This window comes from Dermacentor andersoni, chromosome 9 (assembly GCF_023375885.2).
Source record: "Dermacentor andersoni chromosome 9, qqDerAnde1_hic_scaffold, whole genome shotgun sequence".
Classification (NCBI taxonomy): Eukaryota; Metazoa; Arthropoda; class Arachnida; order Ixodida; family Ixodidae; genus Dermacentor; species Dermacentor andersoni.
Window position 1 is genome coordinate 5236215 of NC_092822.1, and position 23972 is coordinate 5260186.

At 48.3% G+C, this 23972-nt stretch overlaps 1 protein-coding gene and 1 pseudogene across 14 annotated transcripts in view; both read right to left on the bottom strand.

The window, feature by feature from the left end:
• Positions 1-23972, bottom strand: part of LOC126527418 (uncharacterized) — a 476501-nt gene that overhangs the window by 424809 nt on the left and 27720 nt on the right. For all 14 annotated transcript variants that reach the window (XM_055068432.2, XM_055068435.2, XM_055068434.2 and 11 more), the window contains exon 2: positions 9788-10430. In XM_055068432.2, coding sequence (XP_054924407.1) covers positions 9788-10354 — 567 coding nt within the window. In that variant the 5' untranslated portion in view covers positions 10355-10430. The remainder of the gene's footprint in view (positions 1-9787; positions 10431-23972) is intronic.
• Positions 16567-17806, bottom strand: LOC126527427 (uncharacterized; annotated as a pseudogene).

Here is a 23972-nt window from a genome sequence, read left to right on the forward strand (position 1 = left end):
GCCGTACTTCTCTCGCTGTAACGAGCTCACGGCCTGTCACGATCTGCTTTACTGGGGCCATCGAGTAGTGCTGCCAGAGGCGGCGCGACGATGCATGCTAAAGGAACTGCACGAAAGTCACCCCGGTATCAGTGCCATGAAGCGCACAGCGCGAGCGCTTTTTTTGGTATCCTGGACTAGATAGGGACATCGAAGTGTTGGTTAAAAGCTGCCCTCAGTGTATACAATGTTGGCCAATGCCGGCTGCTGAAGTTCCGTCTCCATGGCCGGCGAGCAACAAACCATGGTACAGGCTGCATATGGACTTCGCGGGCCCCATCAGTGGCTTCCAAGTTTTTGTGTTGGTGGATGTCGAGACGAAGTGAATTGAGGCCATACCTTTGAAGACCGCCACAGCGGAGACGACCATTCAAGTACTTCAAGGTATTTTCGCACGTTTTGGCCTGCCCTACTGCTTAGTATCTGATAACGGACCACAGTTTTCAAGTGCCACTCTGTCCAGTTTCTTGAAGGAAAGCCAAGTGAAACACATCAGAACAGCCCCATACCATCCTCAGTCAAATGGGTTGGCGGAACGGGCTGTTCGGACAGTAAAGAAAGGGCTTCGAAAGAATCCGACAGGTACATTGCAGGAGCGACTAATCAAGTTTTTATTTCGTTATAGAACGACACCATTGGAAGGAGGAAAATCACCCGCCGAACTGCTGTTGGGCTTCCGTCCCCGAACCAGGCTGACAGCTTCACTGACAGACAAAAAGGTGACAGAAAATGATTGTTCCGGCGAACCTGTTCTAGGAGCAGCAACAGCACCAACACGGTATCAACATGGCAGGCAAGTATGGTCACGCCAGTTTCAGTCTGCTCGGAAGTGGATGCCGGCGACAGTAGTGTCCACGACGGGTGCACGCATGGTTACATTGGAAACACCGGAGGGACCGCAGCGGCGCCACGTAGACCAACTCCGGCCACAACTCGGCACAGGGTCGTCACCTAGCAAGCCGAGCGAAGTCCAGACCGGCGACGAAGCTAAGTGTAGCGCCGGGCAGGCCGTAGATCATGAAGGTTCGGACGCACGGGTTGTCAGTTCTCAAGCCGAAGACCAACAGCCACCACGTCGTTCGACTTGCCTACGGAAGCCCCCAGATCGTCTCACTTACTCCAGCTTAGGGCGAAGGGATGTAGTGTTATCAAGCACGCGTGATGTAACGTTATCAAGCCCGCGTGCTGATGTATAGCATGAGCAAGACAGATTACACGTGCCGCACTCTTGCTATCATGTCCAGTCATGTGACCCTTTTCTGTTTCGTTATAAAACTAGCAACACCGAGCAATAAAGCGTTCTTTGATCTGCCACTACCCGCCGGCTACGTTCCGTTACTTCAGTGATGTGTATGCGCGCGAGTTGACGAGCTTCCTCTGCGTGTTGAGTAAGTTGCTCGGCGTCGAAAGTAAGTGATGCGTCGGTGTCGTGCGGGAGCATTGTGTCTAACGTTGTCTGGACCTCGCGCCCGTAGACAAAACGGAACGGTGTGAATTGTGTTGTTTCCTGAATGGCGGTGTTGTACGCGAATGTAACGTACGGCAGGACTTGATCCCATGTTTTATGCTGGACATCTACATACATAGACAGCATGTCAGCAATGGTTTTGTTTAGCCATTCCGTCAGTCCGTTGGTCTGCGGATGATAGGCAGTGGCGTTGCGATGCTGCGTGCAGCTCAACTCAAATATGTCCTCTATCAGTTGGGCTGTAAAGGCAGTTCTTCTGTCGGTGATGACGTATGATGGGGCACCATGTCTGAGGACTATCTGATCTATGAAGAACTGGGCAACTTCGTAGGCCGTGGCACATTGTACAGCTTTCGTCTCGGCGTAGCGTGAAGTCTGTGGCGACTATAATCCACTTGTTTCCGCTGGCTAACAAGGGAAAGGGTCCCAGAAGATTCATGCCAATTTGATCAAACGGTGCGCTAGGTGGTGCGATGGGTTGGAGTAACCCCCCGGGTTTCAAAGACGGCGATTTCCTGCGTTGACACTCACGGCATCTTTGCACGTAACGCCTCACCGTGGTAGAACGTGTGGGCCAGTAGTACGACTGGCGTACTGTTGCAAGAGTACGTGAAAATCCCAAGTGTCCAGACGTGGGCTCATCATGGCAGGCTAGGAGAATGTCATCACGGAGGGTGGCAGGTACGACCAATAGATACTCTTTGTCGCTGACACTCGAGTTTTTCTTGTAGAGGACACCCTTTCGGAGGCAGAATGTCGAGAGACTGCGAGAAAAGTGTCGTGGGATTGTAATATTCTTGCCTTCTAGGTGATCGATGAGAGGGCGTATTTCACCGTCCTCGCGCTGCTGTGTGGTCAGGACAGATGCGGTGAGGGCCCCAAGGAATGCGCCGTCTTCGTCCATGTCCTAATCGCAAGTTCTGACGGGAGCGCGCGACAACGTGTCCGCATCTTCGTGTTTGCGGCCCGATTTGTAGACGATGGTAACATCGAACTCCTGCAGACGGAGACTCCATCGAGCAAGCCGCCCGGACGTGTCTCGTAAGTTGGCTAACCAACACAAGGAATGGTGGTCTGTCACCACCTTGAAAGGGCGACCGTAGAGATAAGGCCGAAATTTCATGATGGCCCACACAAACACTAGACACTCTTTCTCGGAAGTGGAGTAGTTGATTTCGGCGCGTGAAAGGGTGCGATTGGCGTAAGCGATCACTCGCTTGACGCCTTCCTGGTGTTGAACGAGAACAGCGCCAAGATCGATGTTGCTTGTGTCGGTATGCACCTCGGTGTCAGCGTCCTCGTCAAGGTGAGCAAGAACGGGTGATTCCTGCAGGCACTGCCGTAACTCGGTGAAAGCTGCATCCTGCTCATCTGTCTAAACGAAGGGTGTGTCTTCTTGCGTGAGGTATATGAGTGGTTCGGTGATCCGGGAGAAATTAGCAATGAAGCGATGATAGTAGGCACACAGACCAAGAGAGCGGTGTACTGCTTTCTTGTCACGAGGAGTCGGAAAAGCAGCAACAGCAGATGTTTTGTCTGGGTCAGGCTGGACACCGTCAGCGTTCACGACATACCCGAGAAACTTCAATTCTTCGTAACCGAAGTGACACTTTTCTGGCTTTAGTGCGAGATTAGCGGAGTGGAGCGCCTCAAGTACCGCCTCTAAACGCTTCAGATGTTCTTTGAAGGTCGCAGCTAACACGACGACATCTAAGTAAACTAAACAACTGTGCCACTTCAGACCCGTCAGAACAGTGTCCGTCATTCTCTGGAATGTGGCCGGTGCAGAACACAGGCCAAATGGAAGTACTTTAAATTCGTACAATCCATCCGGGGTAACAAAGGCCGTTTTTTGGCGATCTCGTTCGTCAACTTCGATTTGCCAATATCCACTCTTCAAATCTATGGATGAAAAATACCTGGTTCGCCGCAGCTGATCTAACGAATTATCGATCTGCGGAAGCAGATAAACATAATTTTTTGTGACGTTATTTAGCTTTCTATAGTCAACACAGAACCGAATAGTTCCGTCTTTCTTTTTGACAAGGACCACCGGCGACGACCAAGGGCTTTGGGATGATTGTACGACGTCATCGTCCAGCATTTCTTTCAGTTGTGCATTAATCACGTTGCACTCTTTCGCCGATACCTGATAAGGCAGTTGTCGTATGGGACGAGAATCGTCATACGTGATTATTCGGTGTCTCGTGATGGGCGTCTGGCGTACCTTAGAAGAAGATGCGAAGCACTCCTTGAACCGAAGTAGCAACTCGCGCAGCGATTTTTACTTTTCCTCCGAAAGGCCTGAATTGATGTCGATATTGCTGAGTGTCTGAGATGGGTTGTCCTTTGTCATAGACGCAAAGCATTCAGCAACGTCCGTTATGGGCTCAGCAAAAGCGATAGTAGTACGACGAAACAGGTGCCTATGTTCCTGGCTGAAGTTCGTCACGAGGAACGCAGAATGTCCACCTCGAAGCATAATGAGACTGCGGGCTGCACATACACCATGAGTCAGCATAAGGGAGGAATTGCCCTCTGCAACCGCTTCGCCGTCGCGCAGATCGTCGCATACGACCGCTACCAGGACACTCGCGTGTGGTGGTAAAGTTACACTGTCAGTGTAAACCCGAAGCATGTTACGTCGGCAATTGTTGCAACTGTTCGCTGCTCTCTCTGTCAAAAAAGTAACTGTGCGCTCCCGGAGGTCTATAACGGCACCATACTCTCGCAGAAAGTCGACGCCCAAGATGAGGTCCCGAGCACAATCGCGAAGTATAAGGCAGCTGGCTGGAAACGTATACCCACGAATTTCTACTCTGACCGTGCATATGCCCAACGGTGTTACGATATGCCCACCAGCAGTACGAAACTTGCGTTCCAGACCAAGGCGTGATAACTTTTCTGAGTTCCGTCGCTAGTTTTCCGCACAAGATTGAGTAGTCGGCACTCGTGTCCAATAACGCACTAACGTGGCGGCCATCGAGCACAACAGCTATGTCTAGCGAGAGTCTGTCGCTGAGTTCAGCTGCTGTCGTCGTTGAATCGTTCTGAATAGATCGTGCTCGCGTCGATTGGAGGTCTTCGGAAGGGCGATTATCAGCGGGGAATAATGCCGCTCGGTGTAACGTGCCAGCGCTGAGAAAGAAGTGACTGGAATGCGTGCTCGGCAAGAGGTGGGCGCTGAAGAAGAAGTAGTAGAGGCTGAGGACGCCGGTTTGAGTTTGGTGTACGCCATCTTGTACAGCTGTCTGTCATACGTAGTGGAGCGCTGGTCCGAAGGTGAAGTAGCGTTCATTTGCCTTTCATAGAAAGCTGAGCGCTGGTGTAGCATCTTTTCCATCGTGGTGGCTTCGGTTAAGAATTCAGCCACGGTCTTCGGCGGGCTTCGAACCAGGCCAGCAAATAGCTTTTCTTTAACTCCCCGCATTAGATGGCGCAGCTTCTTTTCCTCTGACATAGTAGGGTCCACCCGACGAAAGAGGCACGTCATATCCTCTACGTACGACGTCACGCTTTCATTCGGCAGATGAATGCGGGATTGGAGCACCCATTCGGCTCGTTCGCGGCGATCAGCATTGGTGTATGTCTCCAGCAAGGCACGGCGGAACTCGAGCCACGATTTGAGGAGCCCTTCTCCGTTCTGGTACCAAGTGCGAGCACCGTCCTCCAAGCTGAAGTAGACATTTCTCAGCTTCGCCGTGTCACTCCATTCGCTTATCTCAGCAACGCGCTCAAATTGGGCTAGCCAGTCTTCTACATCCTCGAAGATATCCCCGTGGAAGACTTTCGGCCCTCGGAGATTCTGCAACAGGTACTGAGTTGCTGTTGTGGCCGTACCTTGCGTAATGGTCGATAGAAATGTCGATATTCCTTCCATACTGGTCCGTGGGGGCGTCGATGTTGTTGCGGAGCGATGATCAAGCTCCGGAGGCAATCCTCGGATTCTCCTGCTGGCCCGGGGAACAGGGCTGTCCACTAGTATAGGGCTGGTACTCCTGCTACCTGGGCCGCTATTTTGTAGCGATGCCTTATGCCTTATTCTATGCTATTCTTATCATCCACCACACACGGCCGCCTGATCCCGTTGATAATGTGGGCAGACCGTCGCTCTGACCACTAGCCAAGCGCGAAAAGCCTGAAAAGGCATAGAATCGAAAAAGGCATCGCTACAAAATACCGGCCCTGGAGGGGTTTGTGGCATCAGATGAACTGTACCCAGCACCTCCACCAGTTTTGTCACGAAAAGACAAATGAAGATGCACCCAGCGTCGGCGAGACAGACAGCTGTACAAGATGGCGTAAACAAAACTCAAACCGGCGTCCTCAGCCTCTACTACTTCTACAAACCAGCACCCACCACTTGCCGAGCGCGCATTCCAGTCACTTCTTTCTCAGCGCTGGCGCGTTACACCTAGCGGCAATATCATCGACACAGCATGAAACTGCATATTTTGTCACCACTCTTGAATCCAACAATGATTTTTTTTTCACATTCAAGAACATATTTTTCAATTGCCTGATAATCCAGAATATTTTGCAACCCTTTCGTGTAAAAAAAAACATTGATTGGCAACTGTAATTTGCATAAATGTTGAATTTAAAATACAACTAAATTTCAATATATAACAAAGCAAATTGTCGATTTTATCGACTTAGCTATATCAAGGTTTAACTGTAGCTGAGTCCTGAAACAAGCACTTATGGGATGTTATTTTTATGTCAACTACACCCCGATTCCCTGCAGTTTAGCAGAGAAGGGTGCCTTTAGCAGCAAGAGCACGTTCCAGTTACGTCTGAGAGCTGAGCTTTGCACATTGTGCGCTTGAAATGACAGCAAAAAGACATCTAACAAGCCACAATCTGGCACAGTGTTGCAAAGAAGTGTTGGAAGATGTCTGACAAAGTAATAAGTTCTCCCCATAGAAGCCATCCCTTTGCAATTGTATATATACAGTCTCCACCTCCCACATAGAAAGGATACATTCAATTGTCATCAATATTTTATTTTATTTTTAATGCTAAAGTTGAGAAAACGTTATAAGGAGTCTATTTCATCATTTTCATTCACGTAGATGCACTAAAAGATAGTAGTAGCTCCGACCTGGATGTGCCAGTGGCAGCACTTGGTTTCTTTCAGCTGCCCACTTGCACCAAAAAATTGCCAGGGTTGAACATGGTTAAACCAAGTTTGTCGAGTGATAGCACGGTTTTGCTTGCTTTGGGAAAGGACACAGATGCTGCTCAGTGCCATCAGCAACTACCGCATCTACAATTGCACCACAAGACAACACACAAACGCTGCTCGGCGTGGCAGCACCAGTGAGCGAATTGACATTCCTGCTGCTTCTCGTTTCAATGCGAACTAAGCGTCGAAAGCGCAGCGCATACGAAGCTACCGACACTCTGTGCACTTTGTTCACATCACAGATCACTTTGAAGATGAGGCCCACACAACTGCGCACTTTGTCTGCATCGCAGATCACTTTCAAGATATGGGCGCGCACGTGGCGTACACAGCAGCCAACTGTAGTGGCACGCTAAGTTCCAGTTTGACCTTGGCTGAGCTTGCAGGTCAGATTTATCGAACCAGGTATCTTCTAGGTTTGTAAATGTAATAGTAGATAAATCACTCTGAACATTAAAATCCCTAGGAAAGAACAGGGACAATCTTATCCATCAAACATTTCAAAATTATTTGGCCATTATCAAAAGATAATATCATGAACAGTTAGAGCTAAAGCAGAAACAGCACAAAATAACAGGATGTGAGAAAGGCACAGAAAAAGCTCTGTTGTCCGTCCCTTTCTTGCATCCTGTTATTCTGCGGTTTCCTCTGAAGTCATGAACCAACCAGCACAAATGCTTACACTTCTGCTAATGAACAGCTAGTTTCTCCATTGCATACCTGTTGCCTGTCCCTTTCTCACGTCCTGTTATTTTGCACTGTTCCTGCTCAAGTCACAAACCAACCAGCCCAAATGCTTACGCTTCTACTGATGAATAGCTAGTTTGTCCATTGGATACCTGTTGTCTGTCCCTTTCTTACGCCCTGTTATAGTGTGCTGTTTCCTCTCATGTCATGAACCAACCAGCCCAAATGCTTCTGCTTCTGCTGATGAACAGCTAGTTGGTCCATTGCATACCCCCTAAAATGCCTTTTCTGTTGTCTGTAAATGAGAAGAAAGGGGTTAACCGAGGGGCCCGATTTTTATTAGTCATATCACAAGAAGCCAACAAACACTGACACCAAGGACAACATAGGAGAAATTACTTGTACTTAACGAATGAAATAAAGAAACAATAAATTATTGAAAAATGAAAGTGGATGAAAAAATAACTTGCCGCAGGTGGGGAACAATCGCACAACCTTCGCATTTCACGTGTGATGCTCTACCAATTCAGCTACCGCGGCGCCGTTTCCCCGTCCACTTTCTTGGGTATTCATGTTTCCTAGCAGAACGCTGGGAGTGTTAGCCAGTGCCACCACTCACAGACCTTGGTAGCGGATATGGAACATTCTTTCTGCCGCAGGTGTCACGAGAATGTGATCTTTTTTCGGTGAAGACAACTGGTCAATAAACTCACACATGCTACCTGAAGGCATCAATGTTGCTGGATTCGAGACCCTCATTATGTAATAAACGAGAAGAAAAAGGGTTAACTGAAGGGCCCGATTTTTATTAGTCTTATCACAAGAAGCCAACAATCATTGACACCAAGGACAACATAGGGTAAATTGGTTGTGCTTAATAAATGAAATAAAGAAACGATAAATTAATGGAAAATGAAAGTGCATGAAAAAACAACTTGCTGCAGATGAAGAACTATCCCACAACCTTCGCATTTCAGGTACGATGCTCTACCAATTGAGCTACCGTGGTGCCATTTCCCCATCCGCTTTCTTAGGTATTCATGTTTCCTAGTAGAGATCTGGGAGTGTTAGCCAGCGCCACCACTCACAGACCTTGGCGGCGGATGTGGAAATCCTTTCTGCCACAGGCGTCACGAGAACATGATCTTTTTTGGGTGAAGGCAACCGGTCAAGAAACCTGGGAGTGTTAGCCAGTGCCACCACTCACAGACCTTGGTGGCGGATGTGGAATATCCTTTCTGCCACAGGCGTCACGAGAACATGATCTTTTTTGGGTGAAGGCAACCGGTCAAGAATCCTGGGAGTGTTAGCCAGCGCCACCACTCGCAGACCTTGGCGGCGAATGTGGAAATCCTTTCTGCCGCAGGCGTCACGAGAACGTGATCTTTTTTGAGTGAAGTCAACCAGTCAAGAACCCTGGGAGTGTTAGCCAACGCCACCACTCACAGACCTTGGTGGCGGATGTGGAATATCCTTTCTGCCACAGGCGTCACGAGAACGTGATCTTTTTTGGGTGAAGGCAACTGGTCAAGAATCCTGGGAGTGTTAGCCAGCGCCACGCCACCACTCACAGACCTTGGCGGCGGACCTTGGCAAAGCTTGAGGGATCGTTCCCCACCTGCAGCAAGTTGTTTTTTCATCCACTTTCATTTTCTGTTAATTTATCGTCTTTTTATTTCATTTATTAAGCAGAAGTAATTTTCCCTATGTTGTCCTTGGTGTCAGCATTTGTTGGCTTTTTATATTGTCTCGTCACTCCACATGCGGCAGCATCTTCCTCACTGCATAGCTTTGCGCCAGTGAACATTCCTGGCGCTTGTTTGTTATCTGATGCATTAGGTTTGTTGTGAAAAGTCATTCCTTGTTGTATTGGTCAAACAGGCCGCTGTCTGAACAACACTATTACCATAAACTCCGCAACACGCGTGACCATGTCCAAGCATTGCAAAGCATGCAATCCACAATTTTCACAAGAGTTATGTATTACTGCACTGTGCTAATGAAAGACTAGAAATATTGGAAGTAGCCATATCATTTTGGTATACACAAGCACATAAGTGCACCTTCAGTGGTTTTTACTAAGTAATTAGTCTTCTTTGAGAGGTAGTATAATGACCCTTGAAGTAACTGTGTGGTGTCAGTCAGATATTATTATACATTGCCAACTTTTTTTTTTTGTACTTAATTGCAGCTTGCATGGCTTTGTTATCATTCACATTTTGTCCGAAGTGTTTCACAGAAAGTAACTATCTCATACCTTTGGCAACAGTGGCCTAACAGTCCTTGGCATCTTTTTAAGACTATGCCTGAAGCCTGGCAGCTACATCATACGAAGAAGTGTACTACCCTTTTTCTGGAATGTAGCACTTTTCTAGGAGTAGAATGCATTCTCAAAAGGGACTGACCTGGAGCTCGCACCAGGCGACAGCCACCCCCGTGGCAGTGTCCAACCCCTTGTATACAGTTTTGAAGGACCCGCGACCAATTTCCTCCTCGAACTTGAGAAAGCGACCATCAGGCGATGTGTCCCTGGCCTGGACGTCCTCATCGGCGCTGACTGCAATGGCCGACGTGGCCTTCTCCGCGGCAGCGCCATCCTCAGGCCTGCTGTCAAGCAAGAGTGCATCATCACCATCGCGCACCATCACCAGCGGCGCAACATCGCGCCGCTCGTCATCTGCCACTGTGGAGTCCTCCAGCTCGCCGGCCCGCCGGGGCGCCACGCGGCGCTGCTGCTGCACCGTCACGTAGCGGAAGCCTCGCGCCGCCACCGCCGGCTCAGGTCGAGCACGAGCTGCGCCGGCCGCTGGCCGCCGGCTAGGACCGCCATCAGGCGGCGTGCGGCGACGAGCGGCCGGCTGTCGCGCCAAGGGCAGCGGTGGCTGCTGCTGCTGCCTGGCCTTGCACGGCCTCCGGCTTGGCTCACCACACTCGTCGGGCTGCTCCTTGGGCTGCCTGCTGCCCCTCAGCATGTCCGGCGGCCGCAGCGACGACAACGTGCCCCTGGCATGGGCCACCGGCTTCACCGCGGCCGGTCGATGGGCCCCACTGCACACACAGTAGCATGTTATGCACACTTTCCTCTTCCTTTATTCTGCTTCCTTTTACAACTCCTGAATAATCTTCCATGACTCCATGTGACTCCTAAGAACCATACCACAAGCATTTCAGGTTTTATAATACAATATACATATAAGCATTTCAAATATAGCTTTCGTGGTGGTGAAAGTGAATCGGAGCCTAGTTTCTCAACGCAAAAATCATTTCAACTGAAGATAAATCCCAATATTCTTTATGCCTCAAGCCACCGTTCACCAACTGTGCACTATTGGCACGTTCCCAAATTAAAGAAATAGATTTCACATTGTAAACAAAATATTTTTCAAAGGACATGTACTTAAATATCTCCTGACCAGAATAAATATCTTGTCGGGAGTTTCAGATAGAGAACAATTACAAATAGATAACAAACTTCAGTTTGGCTCACATTTCCACCCTTTCGTTTACATCAAATGTCATACCCAGGAGGCTGAAATCTTTTACACACATCAAATGGATCATTGTCCTAATTTATGACAGTTTATCCTGCTATCCTTTCTCTTTCATGTACAAAACAGGCACCCCATGTACCATGTTTTTCACTAATTAGAGATTTCAAATTAAATTAATTAAATTATGGGGTTTTACATGCCAAAACCACTTTCTGATTATGAGGCATGCCGTAGTGTAGAAGCGTACGGTGAGGGGCTAGTTGGTATAGCATTACGAAATCCAAGAAAAAACTGCGCAAAAAAAGGGACAAGAGGCGATGGTGCATTAAACCAGTTGTTAGTCTGCGCCCGTGTCGTGTGGTTCTTTCTTCGTCTTGTCCCTTTTTTTGCGCAGTTTTTTCTTGGATTTCGTAATGCCGTAGTGGCGGACTCCGGAAATTTCGACCACCTGGGGTTCTTTAATGTGCACCTAAATCTAAGTACACGGGTGTTTTCGCAATTTCGCCCCCATCCAAATGCGGCCGCCGTGGCCGGGATTCGATCCCGCGACCTCGTGCTCAGCAGCCCAACACCATAGCCACTGAGCAACCACGGCGGGTTTAGAGATTTCAAAAGACTGTACAAAAATACCCCCCCCCCCTTTTCTTTTATTTCTTTCAACATGCCCCCATTGAAACTAAGTGAAACTATCACTAAAACTAATATGGGATACGCAATATCAATTATTGGAATAGTATACTGTTTTTAAAAAGCTTTAAGTGTGGATAATATAGCGCAATAAATAAGACCCATTTCAGATTATTTCATTTGTGGGTGGTAGTGTGCATTGTGGTTTCCTTCACATTTCTAAATCAATGGTGCTCACGTAAAATGAATATCGAGCCCTTTCGCAAGAAAAAAAGTGGCAAGACTGGTAAACAGTGACTTCAATAATTTAGCAGCAGTAATATGCAATACAAACACCAAAAGCATCTTTGCGTGTATACATTTGGTATGCATACATTCAAATTTTAAAGCTAAGTCAGTGGTTGCTTAAACATCTAAAGGCTTTTCACACAACTTCAGTAAGTTATTTTGCTTTGGGAGATGTCTTTGTACACCACACGAAGCGCAGCACTTGGATTTTGATGGAGCTCGCAGAAGGGAGTGAGGTCATGCAAGCCGGTACAGCATTTTCAGGAGGAAAGAAAATGAATGTATGGAAATGTGGTGTCAACCTGCTGTGCCATGCATGTGTTCTCAGTGCACATACGCAAAATTGACCTTGCTTGTAATTTTCTTTCCCACATTTCTCTTTATGCTTAGGCTATGTATATGCATCTGGCATCGAGCAATAAATGCAATTTTGCTTTTACTTCTCCTTTCGATCATCAACGCTTTTGTCTTTCGTGACTGCGATCTGCCACAGTAACTTAGCAGCCATGGCATTGCACTGCTAAGCACAAGGTTGCAGGTTCAATTCCTGGCCTAGGCCACATTAAAAAGGTTTAATTCACAGCACACCAGACAATTTTTTTTTCCTTCACAAGCCTTTCATGTAGCACTAACATTTCACAGGAATAAAAAGTAAGAATGGAAGGCCCAAGAGCAGTAGCCAGGTTAATTGCACCGACAGCTTACACCCAAGGTCTTTGAAAAATTCCCAGCGATGGGGGGAAAAATTCTGCATTCACTTTATTTTATTTAGGAATTTTCATCTAAGAATTCTCGGACAGTTCTACCAAGCAGCAAAAATGCTTAAAGAATTCGGCATGTCAGAAAATTACACCATGGTTGGCAACATCAGTCTGCAGAATGTCACTTGTTAGCCCAAGAATATCCCCCGAAACCAGGATAAAACTTTATGAGAAGCCTTTATTGGTTTCCTGTGTAGCATCAGGGTGCTCTCAGGTGGATGACAGTATTTTTACCTTCATTTCTATACTTGCTGGCATCTCGTTTAGGGCCAATGAAAAGCTGAAAAATAGTCCACGATTTCCTGGCATCAACATCTGAAGTGGCAATCGTTATCGAGCCAGAGCAGCGCCAGTTCAGATTGTCAGCCAACATCTGGTGAAGCCTTAGGTTAAAAAGCTAAATTATGGGGTTTTACGCAACAAAACCACAATCTGATTATGAGGCATGCCATCGAGGGGGACTCCCAAATTATGACTACCTGGGGTGCATGCACCTTGTGGAGGTGGGTTTGCACAAGGCTCACACGAGCAATGGTCAGGAAGGGGCACGACTCTCCTCCACTCCGCAACGCACAAGGCGCTATGGCAGGGTTTGTCGACTCTCCGACACAGCGCAGAGAAGGCTGCAGAGTTAGATTGCCAAAGAACATGGGTTCATTCACCCAAGTTACAGCACAGTGCGACAGTCGCGGCGCTTACGGGCAAAGGCTCCCCACAAGACCAATTGGGTATGCGTGCCCGCTGCGCTAAGGCTAACGGGAAGTGGTCCACCAAGTGCAAGAATGAGAAGTCGTGGGAGTAAAGGTCCCACATAACAAACTTGTTGCTGGCCTGTGAGCATCTGCCGTGGTGATCATCTGCCGTGGCCAGAGAGGCCACTCGAGAGCCCAATCAGGGCACGTCCCGGTGACACTTGCTCATGCGGCGATTCGACCATGGGATGGAGAAGTAGTTTGTGTGGGAAATTAGATCCGGTGCACAAGCCGTGTCCGAGATGTTCCTGTTAGGGCGGCGGTTCCCGGAGATCGAGCTAAGCACAATGCGCGAGCTGAGGGACAAGGTGCGGGAAGGCACCTCGATCCCCACATTCGCCTCTCCTAAAAACTGCAGCCAGCCTAGGAAACCGCGACGTCCATCTGACCAATCGCTGTCTTTATTCCCTGCATTTAATCCAGAAAAGTGAAGTCCATAGCCAATGGAGTGGAAAGCACATCTTCCTCCTCAGCGGCAATGTCGATTGCCCACTTGCGCCAAGAATCCACCTCCTTTGCAGATGGAGTCAATGCAGTAATAGCTGCCGCAATGGCGGCCGTTAAGTTTGGGTCAGCCGCGAGGGCTGCAGCAACCAAGTGCAACGATTCAGGGGCAAAGGCAGGCTGCGCAGCCGGACTTGAGTTTGGATGCTGGACCCTTTTAAAGCGAAGCTTTCTGTATCTCTTCCATCAACTTCACCACTGCTGCTGCTGCTGTGGCTGCTGTTTTCTGGCACACCATGTCGGGGGCTGGTTCAGAGCATGTGTATACATGAAAGGAGCTAGTCGGAGAGGAAAGGCAAGCCGAGAAACTCGTTTGGACCATGCTGCATCGAATGTGCACAATGCCCTTTGGAGCTCTCTCGGCGTTGCCACATTAGCCTGACAGCTGTAATTATCCGTGACCACCCTCAAAAGCATTGCAGAAACTACAACGCTTCCCTTTCTACTAACATACGAGTCCAGAGGGGACGTGAGAAGGCAAGGAAACCCTACTAATATACGACAGCGGTTGCAGGGAAACTGGATAGGCTTAAGTTCAAGGTATGGTACAATACATTCCTGCTATTTCTGAAAAATAAACACCATGCAAAATGTCAAGCGGACAAATTACACAGGGAGTGCAGAAGCAGAGCAGCATTAATTAAAGCACACCGCGGAGTCCAGGTGACACTAAGGAAGCAGTCGACCGCCAAATCAACACTTCTGTGCACGCCACAGCAACTTTGTGGCTATGGCACTGCTAGAGGCCACGAATTTCATCCTGACCGCGGCAGCCGCATTTCGACGAGGGCGAAATAAAAAACACAGATGCACTTAGATTTTGGGACACATTGAAGAACATCACAGTGCCAAAATTAATTTGGAGTTCACGACTACGGCGTGCCTCATAATCTGATTGTGGTTTTGGCTCGTACAACCCCATAGTCCAATTCAAGTTTAATACTTCTGCGACGATGAGATGTGCCATGTGAGGCAATGACATTGCTCAACCCTCTCAGAGGTTATGAAATATCGCACACAACAATGCCTCAACCAAACACCTCTCCCTGTGTGTTCTGTGTACACAGACAAATCACAGTGGTGTACGCAAGGCAACATTTAACATCAACTCACTACTCTCGAATTAGACAAATCATCGAAGAAATTAAGCTTTCGCCATCAACATCACCGCTAATCATCGTCAATCAAAGCAACCAGCACAAAAAGCCTCGCTTACATCGATTCCCACAGTGCGTGAGATTTGCATAACTTTTTTTCCTCATTTTCTGCCTTGGCCTTGTGCACCGGCAATCGTTTATACGTCACTAGGTGCACAAGCACCCCACATGTGTCGCAGAAGGTTGCTGATGGATCCGTCAACATTGCCGCACCGCTAGTCGCCTGGGCATGATCCGAGAGGGTGCGGCCCCGGAAAGGGTGCGGGTAGTCCCATGCCACCATTCAGATTTCCACTTGCCATTGATCCCACCAATGCCAAATAGAGACAAAGGCCACGGGAGCCTCCCGACCTTGCTGGAAAGCCCACGTCACTACATTCCGATAAGATAGCTGCTTTTGGGGGCCTGCAGGGGCAGCGGATGCATGGGCAGGTGCTGGCCTGGGTGACTTCTGGGCTGGCTTGGAGGGGCGATGTGAAGCCTCAATGTCACGAGCAGGAGCCGCCGCGCAGGCCTTCGTCATCGAGCGGCAATGCGCAGCGTCCGGCCACTTTTGTGAGGGCATCACGGAAGTCACTTGCGGACAGGCGAACAAAGAAAGGGACGGGATGAGGGTCAGGCAGTGCGTGTAGGAAAGTGTGGCCTCTGATGTGCCACCAATGTGACCCAATCAGAGTAATCCCTGGGGCTGGATGAGAAGGAGCATTGGGCCACAGCCTCCTTTATTTTTCTGTGCCTGGTCAATGGCAGCTGGGGCCGTTGCCAAGCGCCGTTCGCGAAAGTACGCGAAGCCGCTCCCAGGTGGCGCCCGCAGCCCTGGGTTGAGCAGACGACGCAGCAGTAATACGTAGCGTAGAGAACGTTGCGCTTTGTTACAGCGCAGCTTCCATTTTTCTCAGAACATGCATAATTTGGGAAAATGGTCACGATGTTGGCTACCCATATATTGTTTTCATACATATGCAAGCGTACGTAAATGAGTAGTAGTAGTATAAGACCTTATTCAGGCACGAAACATTAGGCGCCTAGAATGTCGATGGCCTTCTGCACGAGCAGGCGCCGTTCACTTTCAGCTCCAAGCCAGTCCAGCCAGTACGGGAGGAGGTGGGAAAGAAACCCCATTACAGAGCAACAGGGCAGAATAGGTTGGCATAAAGGGCAGGGCAGTTGGGACATGAAGGATCGCGACTGAATTTGTATACGTAAATGGGGAGTTGGATTACCAAGGAAATTGTGAGCAGCGATTCCAAGGTGAACATTTAGTTTGTCGACTTCATCACCGGCGATGCTATTCACTTCGCTAGTTCCCTATAAAAACACACTAACATTAGAAACCTTAGGTTTCCTCATTAACAAACATTATATGAGAGCAAACAAACATTATATGAGAGTATTTCTCAATGGCACAAGAGTCTGCCTGTGAACACCATCTCATGTTCCGAAGATGTTTTTTGCAGGCTACTCTGAAAGCGTTCCTTATCTGTGTGTTTACTACCGACTTTTGCCTGGTAATGATGCAACGGAACCAAAAGGCAAGGCACATCTAGTCGACATGCAAGAACTTTACTGTCATAAGCAAGAAAAGTCATAAGGGCAAACACATGTCACAGCTTCAGCAACTTCCTAGAAAGCGGCTTGGATGTAAGTGGCTTGACTATGTCCCTCCTGTCTGTCACAGACAAGGCATAGTTCGTGAATACTGGTCTGAAGAACTTTGCACAAACAAGTTTCAAAAGTTCTTTGTGGTGGTCACTGCGTGCACATGCACATTTTAATGCCCCGTGTTCTGCAAGGACATCCACGGCAGTTGAGACTGCAGCTTGAAGGGGCTTTGCCAGAAACCTCCTTTTGTCTAGCATCACTTCAATGTACTTTCGCAGTGTGTAAAGCACATAGACGAACTCGGCAGATGGATAAAAAAGTCCTCCCCTGTCCTGATGTCGTATCAGGCTGTCGCTGGGCGCAGATGAGGCAGCTTGTGTGAGAAGAGCACTGCAGGAGCTGCAGTCCAACTTCTCTTGCACAACACGGGCCAAGTAGCCTCCTAACATGGAGTGCCGCAGTGTCTGGTGTAGGCAGCAAGCTTTTTGGGTTCTTGAGGAGATCACCAAGAAGCCTTCTTATCTCTTGTGGAAATAAATCCACATGCTGGGTCACTGCAGGCTCGCTACTCAGTGGTCCAAGTGAATGGTTTGAAGTGTCAACAACATTGCTGTTTAGCGAAGCTGAAACTAAGCCAGTCTTCAAGACCTTCTCCACACCAGAGAGGACTGCTCGAGCATCTGTCTGATCGTTGCTCCCAGCAGATCGCCTTAACCATCCAAAGAACGATTCAATTGGGTCCGATGAGAATTTTCTTGTCAGAACGAACTTGAAGCCTTCAACAGCAAGGAGGTGCTTGACGCACTCCACATTTGATGTTGTTGTCATAACAAGAGCTTGATAAGTTTCCTTGCTAAGGAACTGTTTTGCTTGGCAATGACGTCGCATGTTTTCAAGGTAACTTAACAACGACGTCATTAGCCAGTTTAGACTTGCATCTACAGCACTGTCATACTGCCTGCTATCTGGCAGTTTTTGATGAATGTGTTGTGCACAATTGCTCACATCCATCAGCAGGAACCAACTGTGCATCATATCCATAAACTCCACTGTAGGCCCCACAGCAGCAAAACTCATGTCGCATGTGTGTCCAGCTTGTTCTTTCAGAAGCTTAAGTGCAGCAGTGACCAGCGGTGATAAAACCTGCACAGCTCTTGACACATTCATTTTTTCTATATTAGATGGGAAAACATGCTTCCTTGTTAAAAAGCAAACCGGTTTAACAATGCTGTCTTGCTGCATCCGGTACAGTTCTTTCAGGTGTGAGGAAGACACTTCGCCATCTTTTCCAAGGTCCCTGGCAAGGAATTGGGACCGCACATTCTTGATAATGTGGCACTGGTTGAATGCGAGGAACAATTTTCGTCTTGGATCCTCATGGTGCTGTGTGCAATGACTCAAGCTTCCACGAAGTTGAAATGCAAGGACATTGATCTTGTGATTGTCAGACACAATGCGCACAATCTTAAAGCCTATTACTTCAACTTCCTTTATCACAAGCTTTATCAATGGAAAGAGATCCTGTCCAGTGCGATTCCTTGTAAGGAAATACCCAACAGGTATTCGAACATGCACCGACAACCCTGTTAGCACAAAACAAAGAAGTGAGTTGGCCAAAACAGGTTCACCAGTAGTTGTTTCTTGAACTCTATTTCCCAGATCAACTTCTCCCACAAACACGTCTCTTTGTTTGTTGTACTGCAGTCTCTGTTGAATCCGCATCTCGTCCACAACTAAGGAGCCCACTTTAGCTTGCTCAGCTTTTAGGTTGCTTACCTCTGCCTGAAGACGTTGTTTCACAAGGGAGGTGAACCCTACCTCGCCAGAATTTACTCCTAGGTATCTCTGTAGGGTTGACCGGCTTGGCAGCTTCAGGATGCCTTCTTTGCGGATATGCTCATAGGCGCGGGTTGATAGATTTCCGAGAATAATGCAGTGGCGCACTACTAGCTCAGACCAGGTAGGTCTGGTCTTACTGAAATTCTTGATTTGATCGACGAGAATGCTTGCACCCAAGTGCTTCTCGCCCGCCGCTTTGACAACACCAGCAAACGCAGCGATATTGCAGTCCTCTTTCAGTCGCCTGAGCTCCTCCTTATACTTGTCTACAGTTCGTTTGAGTCGCTCTATTTGAGTTTTCATGTCGCGCTCTTTTCGTCGCCACTTCTGACGTTCCACGACAGACATCGAGCTGCGAACATCTACCTGGGTCGCTTCATCTTTCGAACTGCAGCAGGGCTCGACGTGGAGCCGATCGTCGCCACTTGCAACATCCATGTTCGAGGAGTCAAGCACGGGGGACGATGCAGTGGGTAGCGGAGAGTCGGCAGTGACATCGCAAGGCAGGCAACTTGCAGTAGCACGGACAAGGAACGTGGAATGCAAAACGGCAGCCTCCCGTTTTCTCAAAACAGCATCGCTCCGGGACTTCTTCGCAGGTGGTTGCATATACTCTGGATAGTCTGGAAACACGCTCGGTGCCGCACCTCTTTTAAGCTTCCTAGTCTCGCATCCTTCCTTGTAGTCGTCGGGGAGGAAATGTTTGCTGCAAACAACCGAATAGCGTGATGTGGTATTCGGCACCCAGTCCTTTCTGGATATCACTTGCAGCCACTTCACTCTTAAGTCGTTGTCACTAGGAATTTCATGGAATGAAATTCCTGGCACTTTCCGCTTCGCGTCTGATTTGCATCCCGGCACACAGCAGTATGCCATAGCTCTTGGCACACGCAAAACGCTGCGTAAACACAATGCAAACAATGCGCCGACTGATCGCCGCAGCCCGCACACCCGCACGTGCCTTCCCCAGGGCTGGCAGCGCTGCCCCACGGAAAAATTCGGCAAAGGGGCGTTGCCTTCAGACGGCGCTTCAGCAGCCTTTGAGCAGGCACAGAAAAATAGAGGAGGCTATGATTGGGCTAATAAGGGTACATGCTTCGTTCCGCTCCACCTTACCGGAGAGATAAGCCCCCAAGCCTGGTGAGTAAGCGCGTTCGAGAAGGGGAAGTCCTCTCCCTTCTGGCCGGCATTCAGCACGGGCAGACAGGGCACAAACCCCACTTACCAGCTTTTAGCGGCGTTTACGCGGAAGAATAGCTCGCCAACGACCCGTTACTTCAGGGTTGTAAAGAAATGCACAAGCCAGAAGAGGGTCGGGACTGCACAAAAGGTTATCTTGGGATAAGAGAGCCCATCACTGCTTCGACATGCACCCACCAACAGTTTATTTTCTCCATTTACCAGGCTGGTAGGGAATAATTTTCATCTACCTGCTGATAGGGGAAAAGTCCTTAGTCGCATAACTACGACGCCAGGTTGGCACTCGAGGGTATATTAGGTCAAAAGAAAGCTGTCCAGAAGAAAGCTGTACACTTCATTTAGCGTTGCTTTTACAGGTATCTTTCAGCCAGTTCCCATCTTAGTCTTCAACTTACCAGTCTCTCTCCTCATAGTCACATAGAATCTTTGAAATTTCTTTATACTCTTAACCCGCCACGATTTTCCCTACTTAGCAAATACATTGCAGCTGCTAGACCCACAACCACCAGACATCACCATGAGGTGAATATGTCCACTTTTCACCATCATACTGATGCGTTTAAATACAGTTTTTTTGCACGTTCTATTGAATTGTGGAATGTTCTCCCTGGTTACGCAAGATCTTTACCAATCGATGAATTTCTACGGTATATTACTAATCATTGATGTTCAGCGCTCTTTTTATGCTTTTTCGTATTGTATTTCCCCACTCGGGCTGCAGTATGTTGAAATAAATAAATAAATAAAGGGCCAGTCACCGCTTCGATGTGCACCCTTGCACTGTAGCTGCATTTCTCTGTTCACCTGCCCGATATGGATTGAAGTCTGGCTACGAACTGGTGGCAGAAAAGCTGCCTAGGTGCATTTTCGCAGGTTGTACCGGTGGCGTGGCCAGGGGCCAGCTGTGTTACACTTTGCCTGCAGTTTGTTGTGAGCCCATCAAGAATTTGTCGACAAAATGGATTGCTCTGCTGTGCCTTTAGTAGTTCTTGCCTGCTGAAGATGATATAGGAGGAAGTAATGGAGTCAACCAGGTAAACTTCCTCTCCCAAAGCTGGCAATGTGGAGATCGCTTCTCCATCGGGGGTAGCGCCGTTTGAGCCATTGGAGACACAGGCTCTGGTTTCTACTGAGTGCAAATTGGCACCGTTCGAGTCATGGGAGACTGAGGCTCCGGCCTCTTGGTGGGAATGCTCATGGGAGTGACAACCCAAAGGGTCAGATGCCAAAACGGAGACATGCGACAGGGTGTCAGCAACCACGTTTGAACTCCCTTTCCAGGAGTGCACAACAAAGTAGTACCGCTTCAGTGTCAACAACCAGCGTGCGAGGTGACTTGAGGGCTCATGCAAGTACAGTGCTCACGGAATGAAACACGTCAATTTAGCGCTAAGTAATGCGCATACTTTCGCTTCAACCGGCTGCAGTTCGTGTCACATCGACGTATATCTGGCGCGTACACTTACATCGGAGCCCTCGTCACCTTTGGTGACCAAATTCCTAGCGACATGACATTGTGCTCTCGTGTACTTTGCACATATGTAGGGTTGTACTAAATGCTCCGTGTCCTATTTCAATCCGTGAGCACTGTACACTTAAGCCAAGTGACTGCCATGTGGTCCGTCTCCACCCCAAACGGCACTCCATTACCACACCAGCTGAACTTAAGGAGAGCAAAAACAATGCTGAGACACTCCCTTTTTGTCACCCTGTAGTTGCGCTAGATGGCGTTAAGTGACCAGCTGGCAAAGGCGACTGGTCAGAGAATGCCACTGTGCTCTAGAAGCAGCACAGCAAGGCTAACTCAGTCGGCAGAGCATGAGACTAATTAATCTCAGGTTCGTACCCCACATTGGCTGCCAGTTATGTGGAGATGGCTTTGCATAAGGCTCCCCTATGAGCGATGGTCAAGAAAGGCAACGACGTTCCTCCACTCCACAACACACAAAGGCGCTATGGCAAGGTTCGTTGACTCTCCGACATGGTGCAGAGAAGGCCCCAGCATCAGATCGCCAATAAACACGGGTTTATTCACCCAAGATACAGCACAGTACGACAGTCATGGCACTTATGGGCAAAGGCTCACCACAAGACCAATCAAGTATGCGTGTCCACTACGGTAGAGCTAACCAGGAAGTGGTCCATCAAGTGCGAGAATGAGAAGTCGCAGAAGCAAAGGTCCCATGAAACCAACTCGTTATGGGCCTGTGAGCATCGTGTGCGTCTATGTTGTACGAAAATCCCTTACGTGGCATTATCCTAGGTGCCTAGAAACAGGATCGTTTAGGGACTTTTGAGAAGGCGTGATAATGGCACCAAGCGACGCCGTTGACGCCATGGTGAATTCGTTTTAGGTGTGATCCCACTCCGACATAGCTCTCTGGCCTGTGCCTCGCCCCAACCATGCGTTGGTCAACATTGCTTGTGTGATTGTGCTTGCGTTGGTTGTGTGGTGGTTGTAGGTTCTGTGTTACTTGGCGTAAATCCGCAAGTAGTGGTGGTGTGGCAGTACAGCATCTGCACTGTGTGACCCGTGTTCCTTGAGAATCAGATTATGGTGATGAATGAAATATCCAAGTGGCCTAGCGCCTCAGCAGCGCAGTTCAGCGAACCGTGATGTGGCATCGCCGTGTCCTCCTTTGCTTAATGGACATCTAAGTTCTGCTCTCTACAAGTCACGTAAATGTGACTGCGTCGATCGCCCACTGTTCAGCACTGAATGTGTGGCGTTTGTACTGTGCTTGAAACGAGTGATGCAGCCGTGCAACGGGGGTGGTCGAGGAAGAATAGATTTGGGGCTCCAGTTGCGCATTCACAGACACGTGCTCCCATTTTGGTCCTATTAGCGGCTGTTGCAGGACTGTGGTGTGTTCCTTGCCTAGTATGAAGTTTCCAATGTTACCACACAGCTTCTTCACGTTCTTTCATGCTAGATGTGATTCACATGACGATCGAGTTTTGAAACAATACATATGTCTGTGTTCTTTATGTTTGTGTGTTCTAAGTTACTTTCTATTGTGGAAGTTCTGGCAGTGTTATTACAAAGGGAGTACAAACGCAAATATATAAACATATTTCTGTGTATATCTCAAATTTGGATTACACATAATATGGGTCCTCTTACGACTGATAAGTGGGCTATGCAGCCTGTGTGAATCGGCTAATTTTTTTTGCAACACTCTTCCATGTGGTAGACTGACGCATGGTGCACATTTGCTTCTGTACAGTTGTAAAAGCAATTTGTTATATTTAGCATACTAAAGCACACTAAATGTGGGAGGGGGCTGCTATCACACGGCGTAGTATGCCCACTTGTTAGGTGTCCCAGTATGCACAATGTGGTAGAAGACGGCAAGTGCGCAAGTGTATAAAGAACGCATTATGTCCAGTGACAGTGGCCCCTCTTTCCACTTTTAGTATGCTTCACCACATAACATCAATGTATAGCGAGAAAGCTAATTTTAGAATGCCCACTGTTGCAACCTTTCTTTTTTTTACTTTTGTAGCTTGCTACACCGCAATACAGGTGTGTGATGCGGTTAAGCGCATTGATTGTAGGTGGGAGGGCAGAACTAAACATAGTGCAGTAAAGCATGCTAAGAATGGAAAGGGTGCATAGGGTTACACTGTGCTCATTATTTTCAATTGTATAATATGCAAGTGTATCTGCACTCGTGGTAAGCTTCACTGCATGGCCGTTAGTAGTACTATGTTTCACCACATTACAAATTCGTATCGTGGCGTCGCTTGCTAACGAAAATTTGCCATTATGGGACACATTATTCACCTGCAATGCAGAAGCACAATGCCAATTGATGCCCATGCTTCTGACTGGACTGGACATGCTGTTTAATTGCTGGACTGCAATGCTGTTTAAGAATTGATTCATGTTCATAAGTGCACCAGTACTTTAAACTGGAGGGCTGAAGTTGATATGGAAGCACAATTTTTATCAAGGGTACAAGAGAGTGTCAATATTCTTGCAGCACAGCTTTTTTTTCTTCCAGGCACGTGTTCTGCTAGAAGCTTCCACTACAATGTTTCGATCCTCTTTAGGCCAGCACATAGTGTATGTAAAAGGCAGACAGACACTGGCTGAACTTGGGATATCACCTGTGCTTCTGCAGTAAGTTGTTCACAAGAGTTCATGCTTATCTATAGTGTTTGGTGTTTAGTGGCAGAGAAGCTTGTCTTTGCCCACTGTCAATAATCTGTTCTTTCACCAGGACCCCGTGAAGTACCCACTTTTTGGACGCAATGGACTCTCCATGCACGCATTTTTAGCTCGTAAGGACGTCTATTATGCCTTGCCTCAAGCTGGTCCTTGCTGATGTCACCCAAGAAGGCATCGGGGAGCATGGCCATGCAC